The 12,849-nt window shown below is 42.1% G+C and overlaps 1 protein-coding gene across 2 annotated transcripts in view; it reads left to right on the top strand.

The window, feature by feature from the left end:
- The first annotated feature begins 6,512 nt into the window (after positions 1 to 6,512).
- The window catches only part of itga6 (integrin subunit alpha 6), a 71,390-nt gene continuing 65,053 nt past the window's right edge, over positions 6,513 to 12,849 (top strand). For both annotated transcript variants that reach the window (XM_033023950.1, XM_033023951.1), the window contains exon 1: positions 6,513 to 6,758. In XM_033023950.1, coding sequence (XP_032879841.1) covers positions 6,583 to 6,758 — 176 coding nt within the window. In that variant the 5' untranslated portion in view covers positions 6,513 to 6,582. The remainder of the gene's footprint in view (positions 6,759 to 12,849) is intronic.

Raw genomic sequence — 12,849 nt, 5'->3', positions numbered from 1 at the left:
GGACATGTAAAGCAATATAGGATTTTAAAAAATTTGTGTGAGAACATAATAAAAGATTTTAGCTAGTATCAACTTATCAAAACAGTTCAAAGGAACTTCAGATAACCATCTTCACTGCCAACTTTCAACTTGAGGAACAAATTGATCCCGTGAAAATATTATATTTAGGCTTTAGATAACACGGCATGGAAAAATGCTTATCGGCCCACCGAGTCAGCGCCGACCAGCAATCACCTCTCAGTGATCCACCACATTAGGGACCATTTACAATTTTACCAAAGCCAATTAACCTACAATCCTGCACGTCTTTGGAGTGTGGGAGGAAACTGGAGCACCCGGAGAAAACCCAAACAGTCATGTGGAGAATGTACAAACTCCATACAGGCAGCACCCATGGTTAGGATCAAAGTAGTTGTTTCTGGTTTCTGGTGCTGTAAGGGAGCAACTCTACTGCTGAGCCAGTGTCACCATTAAACTTTTTAATGCCATTTACATTAAACTTATTTATATTCACAGTAATTAGCAGATGCACCAAATTCCTGCATTACTACTTCCTCACTAATATCCTTTCTTTCCTGCCTGATCCATTGTACTTAACCCACGTGGTCATTCTTCATTTGTGAACCCTGGATGAAGCGAGGTACTCAAGCATATGGGAAATCACAACTGAGACCAAATCAGTTCTCTCTCAGCGCTCCCATTAACAATTTCTCTCCACGTTGCCCTGTCCAATGGTTTTTAAGTTGAACATGGTACATTATGAAGAATATCTGATATCCTTTACTATTTGTCAATTTAATAACTGGATGAATACAGCATAGGGAAGCTTTGACAACTATTGTCCATAGTCATTGTAAAATATGACTGGGGAGATAGTATAAGCAAAAGGAGATATTGTACAGATAATTTCCTTTCAACATGCACAGACAGTTTAGATGAGGCAGTTGTGGGTGGTGGCATATTTCTCCCATGATGGTGCAATTTCCTGTAGTGATGCAGTAATCAATCGCCTTCGGCTATTAAATTTTAGGGATTCATATTTTACTGAACATAACCCACAAGTTATGAATTTATTATCCTGTCCATTACTTTTTTTCAAATATTCAGTTTGGTAGTTTAGTTCAGTTTGAAGTAGCAGCAGTGATACAGGCTCTTCGGCCCACAGAGTCCACGCTGACCAGTGATCACCCATACACTAGTTCTATCCTATAAACTAGGGTCAATTTACAGAGGCCAATAAACCTACAAACCTGGACATTTTGGGGATATAGGAGGAAACCAGAGCCACCCAAGGAAACCCACACATTCACAGTGAGAAGGTGGAAATTCCACACAGTCAGCACCCGAGGTCAGGATCAACCCTGGGTCTCTGGCGCTGTGAGGCAGCAGTTCTATCGCTGTGCTTTTGTGCCACCATAGTGCTGTCACAGGTAGCATTTGCTGAGCTTGTTTTCTCTCATCTCCTGATTGCATTCATTTTCTTGTTATAATTTTTTGGGAACTAGCAACCATTCCATCTTGGCCACATCTTTTAACATATATTTCTGTTGGTTAGTCTATCCAGCAATAACCACTAGTGTCCTTTATCATCTATCCAAAATCTGCACAATCCTTTCTGGAAGGAATCATTAAATAATGATTTGGAGCAGAAACATTGTCCTTTATCTTAACCCAGTTTATCTTTATACTAAGCCTGATTTATGCAGGCATCACTAACTACAACAAGATCACCCATCCATTAAGATTCCAATTACTGCACTTGAGCACTTCCTGGCCAGGAAGTTTTGTTTCATTTGAAATTCAGTGGGCTATTCCCTGCCCTGGTAGGGAATGAAGTTCTGCTGTAGAATGTGTTCGAGGCAGGCAGTGTGTTCTTTAAAATACTAGATTTTCCTTTTGTTGTGAGTACTTTTATTGGGACTGTACACTGCCCATTGAATTTTGGTACCTTAAATTATAGCCTGAGTTCTGTTGACACAACTGCCAAGAAATATATTAATAAGGTGATTGGCGGTAGATTGGCAGTCTCATATATCACGGTCTCAAAAAACTGGGAAAGAATGGGGTTGGGGAGAGGATGTGGTATATAAAGATTGGATACAGCAGAGAACGCCAATAGCTTGTTTATTCTATCCTGCCTTTCAAATGTTCTTGGACATTGCATCTAGATCAACACATCTACGTATCTAGATGAATTATTTTACATCTATTAATAATGATTCACTTAATTGTGCCTTGGAGCCCATACCCATGTATGGAGAGGGAAGATAAAAAGGGAAAAAATCTTATGTCCTTCACAGAACAAAACTCTGCGTGAATATATTATTTACTTAGTTATTCATTTAAGTAATTAGGGTCATAGCGTGGAAGTGGGCCCTTTGGCCAAACTTGTTCATACCGCCACAATGTCCCATCTACACTAGTTCCACCTGCCCATGTTTGGCCCATATTCCTCTAAACCTTTCCCATCCAAGTACCTGCCAATGCCTTTTAAATGTTGATATGGTACCAACTTTTGTGGAGTGCCGCCGTGATGGATTCTGAGAGCAGCTTGTACTGGAGCCGACCAGGGAGAAGTCAATTTTGGATTCAGTGTTGTGCAATGAACTCGAGGTAAAGGAGCCATTAGGAGATAGTGACCATAATATTATGTTTTAATCTTCAATTCGAGAGGGAGAAGGGTAAATCGGAGGTGTCAGTATTACAGTTGAACAAAAGGGACTATGGAGCCATGAGGGAGGAGCAGGCCAAAGTTAACTGGAAAGATACCATAGCAGGGATGACAGTGGAACAACAATGGCAGGTATTTCTGGGAATAATACAGAAGGTGCAGGATCAGTTCATTCCAAAGAGGAAGAAAGATTCCAAGGGGAGTAAGGGGCGACTGTGGCTGATAAGGGAAGTCAGGGACAGTATAAAAATAAAAAAGTATAACATAGCAAAGATGTGCGGGAAGCCAGAGGATTGGGTAACTTTTAAAGAGCAACAGAAGATAACTAAAAAGGCAATACGGGGAGAAAAGATGAGGTATGAAGGTAAGCTAGCCAAGAATATAAAGGAGGATAGTAAAAGCTTCGTTAGGTATGTGAAGAGGAAAAAATTAGTTATGAACAAAATTGGACCCTTGAAGACTGAAAAGGGCAAATTTATTATGGGGAACAAGGAAATGGCAGATGAGTTGAACATTCACTAAGGAGGACACAAACAATCTCCCTGATATACTAGTGGCCAGAGGGTCTAGAGTGACAGAGGAACTGAAGGAAATTCACCTTAGGCAGGAAATGGTGCTGGTTAGACTGATGGGACTGAAGGCTGATAAATCCTCAGGGCCTGATGGTCTGCATCCCAGGGTACTTAAGGAAGTGGCTCTAGAAATGATGGACGCATTGGTGATCATTTTCCAATGTTCTATAAATTCAGGATCAGTTAGTTCCTGTGGATTGGAGGGTAGATGTTGGGAGATGTAGAATGTTATCCCACTTTTTAAGAAAGGCGGGACAGAGAAAACAAGAAATTATAGACCAGCTAGCCTGGTATCGGTGGTGGAGAAGATGCTGGAGTCAATTATAAGAGATGAAATAGCGGCACATTTGGATAGCAGTAGCAGGATCGGTACGAGTCAGCATGGATTTACGAAGGGAAATCATGCTCGACTAATCTTCAGGAATTTTTTGGGGATGTAACTAGGAAAATGGACAAGGGAGAGCCAGTAGATGTAGATTAATGGGCAAAATTAGAGCACATGGTATTGGAGGTAGGGTGCTGACATGGATAGAAAATTGGTTGGCAGACAGGAAACAAAGATTAGGGATTAAGGGGTCCCTTTCAGAATGGCAGGCAGTGACCAGTGGGGTACAGCAAGGCTCGGTGCTGGGACCTCAGCTATTTACAATACATATTAATGATTTAGATGAAGGGATTAAAAGTAACATTATCAAATTTGCAGATAACACAAAGCTGGGTGGCAGTGTGAACTGTGAGGATGATGCAGGGTGACTTGGACAGGTTGGATGAGTGGGCAGATGCATGGCAGATGCAGTTTAATGTGGATAAATGTAAGGTTATCCATGTTGGTGGCAAAAACAGGAAAGCAGATTATTATCTAAATGGTGTCAAGTTGGGAAAAGGGGAAGTATAACGGGATCTGGGGGTTCTTGTTCATCAGTCAATGAAAGTAAGCATACAGGTACAGCAGGCGGTGAAGAAAGCTAATGGCATGTTGGCCTTCATAACAAGAGGAGTTGAGTATAGGAGCAAAGAGGTTCTTCTGCCGTTGTACAGGGCCCTAGTGAGACCACACCTGGAGTATTTGGTCTCCAAATTTGAGGAAGGACATTCTTCCTATTGAGGGAGTGCAGTGTAGGCCATTCAGCCCTTCGAGCCTGCACCGCCATTCAATATGATCATGGCTGATCATCCAACTCAGTATCCTGGATACTGGAGCAAACCCACGCGGTTACAGGGAGAATGTACAAACTCCACACAGATAACACCCAGTCATGGGCAAACATGTACATGGAGTAAGAGCTGAATTTGTCCGTACAGTCGTGAGCATATAAATCAATAAGCAAATACTTTCTTCAATCACCTCTCCCTTGCCAGCATTTTGTGACAGCAATGCCCCTACCCATAACCAGCATTGGCTTGCCCATGTTTGTTTGCCTGCAGTTATTCTCGATCCCATATTGGATGAAAGTGCAAATTATGTTTGTAATTGTCCTACAAAATGCTTGGGTGATCAAGTTGCCAGCGTGTATTTTGGGAGCAAGGCAGCCAACATAGCCTCATGTGTTAAGTTGAAGGAAAGAGTGTGAATTTTAGGATTTGATATTGACTGGGGTCTTGTGGATTCTACCTTCACACCATTAGTCTCAACCACTGCTCAATTCTCCATATTAGGCAGACCTTACATTTACTTGCATGTAAAACAAAGGAGGTCATCATTGACTTCAGGAAAAAACGGCACAGTCACACACCACTTCACATTAATGACATTGATGTAAAGTTGGCCAGTAGCACTAGGTTCCTGGGGGTGGAGATCACGAACAGTCTGACCTGGTCACAAAACATCACATCATTAGTTAAGAGAGCACAGCAGCGGTTGCACTTTCTGCGCTGGATGAGAAGAGCTCACCTCCCCCATCCCGTTCATTGGCTATATTTAAGAGGGAGTTAGATGTGGCACTTGTGGCGAAAGGGATCAGGGGGTATGGAGAGTAGGCAGGTACAGGATACTGAGTTGGATGATCAGCCATGATCATATTGAATGGCGGTGCAGGCTCAAAGGGCCGAATGGCCTACTCCTACACCTATTTTCTATGTTTCTATGTCCTCACTACTTTCTACAGGGGCACCATAGAGAGCATTTTGATCAGCTGCATCTCTGTCTGGTTTGGGGACTGTAAAGCCTCCGACTGGAAGTCCGCGCAGAGAGTGGTGAGGACGGCTGAAAAAATCATCTGAACTTCTCTTCCTTCAATCAGGGACATCATGTGCAAACGTTGCTTGTCTAAGGCCAACAGTATAATAAAGGACCCCACACATCTCCATCATGGACTGTTCACTCTGCTGCCCTCGGGCAAAAGGTATCGTAGTATAAGGAGCAGAACAGCCAGGTTTTGCAACAGCTTCTTCCCCCGAGCCATCAGACTTGAATTCCATGTAATGTGCCGCCACCGTGATCTATTTTATCTTTTTATCCATTTTATCTTTTTATCTATTTTATCCTTTTGTTATTTTATGTCGCACGTGGAGCCAGATGCAACGAAATTTCGTTCAGATTTGCATTTATTGGTGTATTTCTGAATGATTGATTGACAAAACTTTCACCTAAATTTAGTCTCTATTATTTCATCCCTTTTATAAACTCTTCTCCCATCTTTCCCACTCAGCTGGTACCTTACCAATATGCAAAGAACATTATTTTCATTTAAAGGGCAGTGCATTCTAATATTTTGATCACCTAAATTGAATACTCAGTCCAAGGAAAGTGTAAAGAGAGTTGTTTTGTTCATCTTGAAAATAAAGCAACTTGATTCATTTTGGATAATAGTAAATGGATAACAGTTTGGCCATCTATTTCCTTGCCTTCTTCTTCCATCATTCCCTTTGTATGTTTCATCTGAGAATTGCAGATCCAATATTGAATGTATGTCTAACATGAACCTATTGTTATTATCATAAGAAACAGTGGCTGATAACAGATTTGCATTGATTACCAGCAATAACGCAATGGTTCTCACGAAAGCACTGCTAAGGTAAGTCACTTAAAACATACACTTGCATGATTTTCGTGATTAGCTGAGTTAGAAGTTCTTGTTTTGTTGGAATGGGACAAGTTTGTGCGGCGTTATTAAGAGGAGAAAGCTGAGTTGGGCCGAGCTGGGTTGGAGGGACTGAAGCTGCGGATTGGGGTCGGGTTACTTCCTCTTTATTGAAGTGTGTGAGGCGTTGATAGTGGCACAGAGAGAGAGAGAGGCGGGGCGAGGCGTCACCGTCACTTTATAATATGATTTGCCACACAAGGCGGCTACTCAGAATAAGAGTCAGACAGGGAACATAACGTTAGGAGCATTTTCTGATATGGCGGCCGCAGAGCAGTGGCTTCTTATCTACCTGTCTTTGTTTTCCCTCAAGGAATGGACTTTAGCTTTTAATTTGGATACGCAACATGTCATGAAAAAAACCGGAAAACCGTCCAGCCTGTTTGGTTTTTCTCTTGCTATGCACCATCAGTTACAACCTTCAGATAAAATAATGTAAGTATGGATACATATGATTTTTATTTTACTCGAGGACGCTACTTTCTGAGTTGTAGAGAGGATTGCAAGTGTGAACTTTGCGCGGTATGGTGTAACCTCGCGTACCTTCACTGGAGCGATTGCATTCGAGCAGGCGTATGGAATTTAAACTTGTCGCAAAGGTTAAGCAAGTGTAGCGAGAAGTTTTCGCCAGCGGCTACAGTACCTGTTGAACCCCCTCCCCTCCCCAAGCCTGCCGGCGCTGGGGGCATAGAGGTAGCGCCGCCACTCCAGGAAAACCCCTGGAGACGCTGCCGCTGCCCTTAGTGTTTGGTTGTTCTGTGATTCCCATGAATCTACGCCGATCTTCTGGTAGTGAAATGTTTTTAAATATTAAAAATCTTTATTAGAAGTAGGATGGTTGCAGATATTTCACGAAGAATGTAGCTGGGTGTCCCACCCCGATTAAAGAAAGCAAAGCGGTGAAGGGTGAAGCCATCATTGGTATGCACGGCAGCGCCGTGTGTTGCACCCGCACCGCTAACTCCCCCGAGGGGGGGTGGTCACAAAGTCTTGCAAAGTTGGAGCCGGGATGAGCCCACGTAATTGTCTTCAGTGGAAATGATCGGAAACGTAATCCTAAAAGCCTTTTTATTATCATACACCTACTGCCCTTTAATTAAAGAAGGTTGCAACCAGCATTGAAACCTTTTTAACATTTATTTAACTGAACAAATGCAACTTTTTCAGGGAATTTTGTTCTAAACTTTTTCTCTGCAAATATTTTTTGCACGCCTCGTACGTTGCAATGCAGCGACGAGGCGGCGATAGCAGCTTTCACGGAACGTGCATCAGCACAAAACCTGCCAGAAACTTGTTGCGAGAGTGGTGCATTGAACGTCTGGGGTTTGGGTGGGTGCGGGGCGGGCAGGGGGCGGGGGAGGGGCCGCGTCGGGCGGCGGGTCCGGTTGCCATGGTTGCAGGTCGGTGTGGAGCTGGCCAGCCTCCTCTTGCAAGTAAAACCTGTTGCTGAATGCATTTCCCTCTTCCCCTTGGCATTAAAGACCCCCTGGAACAAGTCGCAAGCAGGGGCGTACGCCTTGATTGTAACCTTGTTAGGAAGGAACAGCAAATGCTGGTTTACATCGAACACAAACAATCCTGGAGTAACTCAGCGGGTCAGGGTTAATCTATCCGCTGACTGACTGCATTGCATAGCTTTTTACTGTAGCTTGGTACATGTGACAACAAATTAAAAAGTAAACCAATTCTTGAGACTCCCAATAGTAGGCACTGAGCTGCTGCCTCAGCGCTAGAGACTGTGGTTCGATCCCCGCCTCGGGTGCTGTTGCTGTGGAGCTTGCACGCTCTCCGTGTTACTGCGTGTATTTACACCGCCGGCGTCTGGCTTCCTCCCACGTCCCAACGACGTTTGGGTTTGTGGGATAATTGGCTTCTGTAAAATTCCCCCAGTGTGTCGGGAATTGATGCAAACGTGCGATAACATAGGAACAGTTTTTTAGTTTATTGGTGATCGAAGGGCCTGTTTTCCTACTGTGTCTTTCAATCAATCAACCTGATGGATTCTGTTTATTTCATTGTACCCCCAATAAAGGGGTTTGTTGAAATTGTTTCACATTCGTCATAACCTGTGTACTGTTGGGATGTGTAGCGAAGTACAGATGTGTTTGACATGTTTGGTTTATTATTGTCACATGTACTGAGGTACACTGAAAAGCTTTGTTTTGCATGCTAGCTAAACAGATCAGTTATACCATACATAATGCAATCAAGTCAAACTCTAGTGCAATACATGGTGCAGGATATAGTTGTCAGCTCTCAAGCTCATCAGTTCCATTGACCAAATCCAATGTCCTCAATGGGGTAGTGTGAATCACCCTAGCTTATGGAAGGACCGTTAAAGAAGCCTGATAAGAGGGGAAGAAGCTGAGTCTGGTGCGTGCTTTAAAACTTCTGTACCTTTCTGCTAGACAGATAGAGGATGAAGGAAAGACTGGGGTGGAATGTATTTGATTATGATGGCTATTTTTCGGAGGCAGTGTGAACTATAGATGGAGTCTATGGTGGGAAATCTTGTCTGTGTGATGGACTGGTGATCATAATGGGTCCATTCATTTTTACAAGATCAACAAATTGCATGCAGTTTCTTTTTAATTGGAGAATATGCCCAAAGCTTTGCACAATTAAAGGGAATTGGCAAGAAGAAGCTGAAGAGTTAGACCAGGTTATTGTAGGAAGATCTTGATGAAAGGTTTTTAAAAGTGAATAAGTAACAGGAGAGAGGTTGGTGTTGGGTGATCTTTACAAAGGGATTCAAACGGCAGAAGTTTCTGCAACCTAACATAGATTGTATCCATTGTAGCCAAAGAGTGAAGGATATAAGACCAAACATAAGTTTTAATGATGTTCAAAAAGTATTTAAATAGGTGTGAGTAATTGAAATTTGGTGTGTTATGAGAATTGGAACATAGAGATGGTGAGAAGAGGTATTACGGATTACAAGAATGAGGCATTAGGAAAGAATTAGCACAATTTCCAAAATGATTTAAAGATTATATTGGGTAGAATTTGGGGATGCAAGGAGAGCGTTGAATAGTGTTGCAGAGACAGTGGCCACTCTTTCAATGATGGAACCAAGCCACCTTATTACATTTTATTTTTACAGCCTTTAACATTCTTGGGTTTAGTCAAAGTGAGCAAAGACAAATTTGATCTGTATTTGTGCTGGTAGGGTGGGACATGTATAAAGATGGTGTTGGAAGAGACTGGTTGATATATATGGTTCTATGTTGGCTGTCAAATAGTTATTTGGTTGGTCTTCCATTTGAGGCTCAAGTTTCCAGATATTTATGAGGAGGAACACACTTCATACTTAAGAATTATATTTCTAGGTATTCCTGACAGATTCTTTGATTATTTTTTTTAACTAATAAGTACTTAAGGCATAAAGTGCCTTATGCTTCATGCCTTAAATCGATTGCAATTATGTTTTTTGTAAGGGAAAAATTTAGATTCGATCATGGCTGTAAAAACATTTTTTCCACCTTCTTTGGTCTAATTAAATGTGAAGTTTTGAAACAAAGTACTGTATGGTTGACTTGGGATTCTTGTTAGTAGTTGATATTGGGTGACTTCTAATTCACAGCCTTATGGAACCTCCATTGGGTCTATTACTGAGGCAGTATGCAGAAACAAGTAACATGTAACAGAAACATGTAGATGCTGGTTAATACACATTGCTGAAGTAACTCAGCAAGTCAGGAAGCATTTCCGGGGAACATGGATAGGTGATGTTTCGGGTCGGCTGTGAAGAAGGGTCCCTTCTGAAACGTCACGTTTCCATGTTCTTCAGTGACCTTGTACTTTTACATTGAAGACTGAGGTATAATGCCAGACTGTATTTTAATTATGGAGACCCAGATTCTGGAATGTTGTGCAAAACATTAAGTGCTGCAGGAACCCAGCGGATCAGGCAGCATTTGCGAAGGGAATAGACAGACAACGTTCGGTTTGGGACTCTTCAGACGGGACTCTTCAGACAGACGGGTTGCAGTAGGGTGGGGAAAAAGCTGGAAGAGAGTTGCAGAGAGACAAAGCCTGGCAGGTGATAGGTGGATGCAGGTGAGGAGTGTTTGATTGGCAGATGTGTAGAATAAGTGACAAAAGCTCGTGGTGTAATAGAAAACACAAGGGTTTCATATTATGAGGGAAGAGGAGTGAAATATAAAGGTAAAGGGAGGGATACGAGGAATGTGACGGCAGGTAAAAGTGGATGAAATAAAAGCGACATATGGGTCTTGCTAATGGAGAGGAGTGTACCAAGGAGGGGAAAGGAGCAATGTGACTGAAGAGGGATTGAATGTGACAGAAGAGAGAGGTTATGAGGCATTATATTAAATTGGAGAATTTAACATTCATACCATTAGGTTGTAAGCTATCCAAGTGGAATATGAGGTGCTCTTCCTTCAGTGTTTGTGTGCCCTTGTCTGGCAATGGTGGAGGCCAAGGATACAAATGGTGGCATGAGATTGTGAAAGTAAGTTAAAACGGTTGGCAACCAGGTAATCCAGCAAGCCTGGATGAACAGAGTGCAAGTGTTTAGCTAAATGGGTGCCTGGTCTCCCACAATTCAGTCACCTTCCTCCTATCACTACTTTCAGACAATAGTCTCCCATCCCCCAAGTCCCTCATTTACTCTTAATCCACCCTCCTCCCCCCATCATTCCCCTTCCACCTATAACCCCACCTTTGGCTTTATATTGCATTCCTCTTTTCTCCTTGCCTAATACAACTTGGTCTCCTTTTAATGTCTTGCCTTTATCACTGATTCCACCCACCTGTCAATCAAAACTTCATCTGTATTTGCCTATCACTTGTCCCGCTTTGTCCCGTCTGCACCTCTTTTACCAGCTTTCTCCCCCAACGATAATCAGTTTGAAGAAGAGTACCAATCCGAAACGTTGCCAGTCCGTTCTCTCCACTGACTCTCTGACCTGCTGAGTTGCTCTAACACTTTGTTGAAGTATAATAACGTTGACCTGGGCATCTGATTCTGAGGCAAAAATATTACCGCGTTCACACATCAATAGCAAATGTGTCCTGAGACCGTTTGTAAAGCAGCATTTCATTGTTTGCATGGATGAAAACAGATTATTTTCAAATAACTGATTTAAAACTAAAAATCTGCTTGTGTTCCCTCTATGTTAATATCTTTCCTTCAAAATACCCTGGGTCACTATTGCCAGGTTATTGAAGGCAAGCTTGCCACTAGAGACTGTGAGGAAATATTGTATTTGTACAGATGCAGCTGTATAAGATACTTGGTTTTGACCCATAAAATTGCTGATTAATTGTTCAAAGAAGTAAAACTAATTTTGATTAATACAATTTTTCATGGCTGGACAATAGCACATACTCAACTTGTTTTATTTTAAAGTAAACTCTGCTAGTCTGTGCTTGTGCATGAATGTACATGTGTTTATGGCAGGGGATGGAAGTCGGTTGCTGCTGCGATGTTAACTTTGCACATTTCAGCTCCATCTGGCAGACTCCAATTGACCTTTTAGTTTGTCTTGTGGAAGTATGGCCCCTCAAGTTTCAGCAGGAGATAAATCAGCTTGAATTCCAAATTGTGACGGGTATTCAATGAAAACTGCAGAGAAGTGACTGTCTGTAGATCCCAAAAGATCAGAAAGGAGGTCATTCGTCCTGTTGAATTGTTTTGGGTTTCAATTAAATTTATTCAGCTGTGTAGATCCCTGCTGGGTCAGTTAGTCTGTTGACGCACCGTTATTGGCTTCATGAAAAACAGCCATTTGAGTGAGATTCTAGAAGAGGGTTGTGCATCCAGCAAGAACTGAATTGAATGATGCCTTTGGCAATGGAGGAATGAAAAAGTCCTTTAATTTCATTTCAGGCACCTACATTTTAATCTATGGTTGATCAGGTGAATTCTTCTTCTGTGTAGTCGGATACATATTCCCAAACCAGTTTAAAAAAAAAAAAAACCCACACAAATAGTGAAGATGTTAGAAAAAGGTGGAGATTGAGAACTGGGTGTATAGGGTGATTTCACGAAAGGTCACTGGAGCGTAGATCCGCACCCACGTGACCAAAATTTTTAACTGGGGGACAAGCGTCACTTCCGGTACATGTTAGTGAATGGGAAAACACGCACTTTCACACCCGTTAAAAACATCGAAAACGGCCAGGTTTTGAGCTGCAATTTACTGAGCCGGTCGGGGTGACCGTGAGGCACAGCTACCTAAATTTACAGTAAAAAAAAAAGATAGAAACTAAGGTAAATACAAGAGGGAGCTGAAGGGGCAAAATAAGCGGAAGTTGATAGCGGACATTTTTCGTGGAGATTTAAAGAACCAAAATATCGGAAATTATCGCGTTTGCTCGCTGCATTTCATCAAAAGTAAGGCATTATTGGCTTTGTTATCTTTATTCATTTGTTTGATGAAAAGTATTAAAAGTTAGAAATCCTTCAGTAAAATTGCAAAATCGCCCATGGTTCTCGGGTGGGTTTTAACATGCAAAATGAAAACGCTTCTGAAGCTACATTCACCATTTAAATATCCGT

Source organism: Amblyraja radiata, chromosome 7 (assembly GCF_010909765.2).
Source record: "Amblyraja radiata isolate CabotCenter1 chromosome 7, sAmbRad1.1.pri, whole genome shotgun sequence".
Taxonomy (NCBI): Eukaryota; Metazoa; Chordata; class Chondrichthyes; order Rajiformes; family Rajidae; genus Amblyraja; species Amblyraja radiata.
The sequence above is the reverse complement of the archived record's forward strand: the minus strand, read 5'-3'. Positions and strand labels throughout refer to the sequence as shown.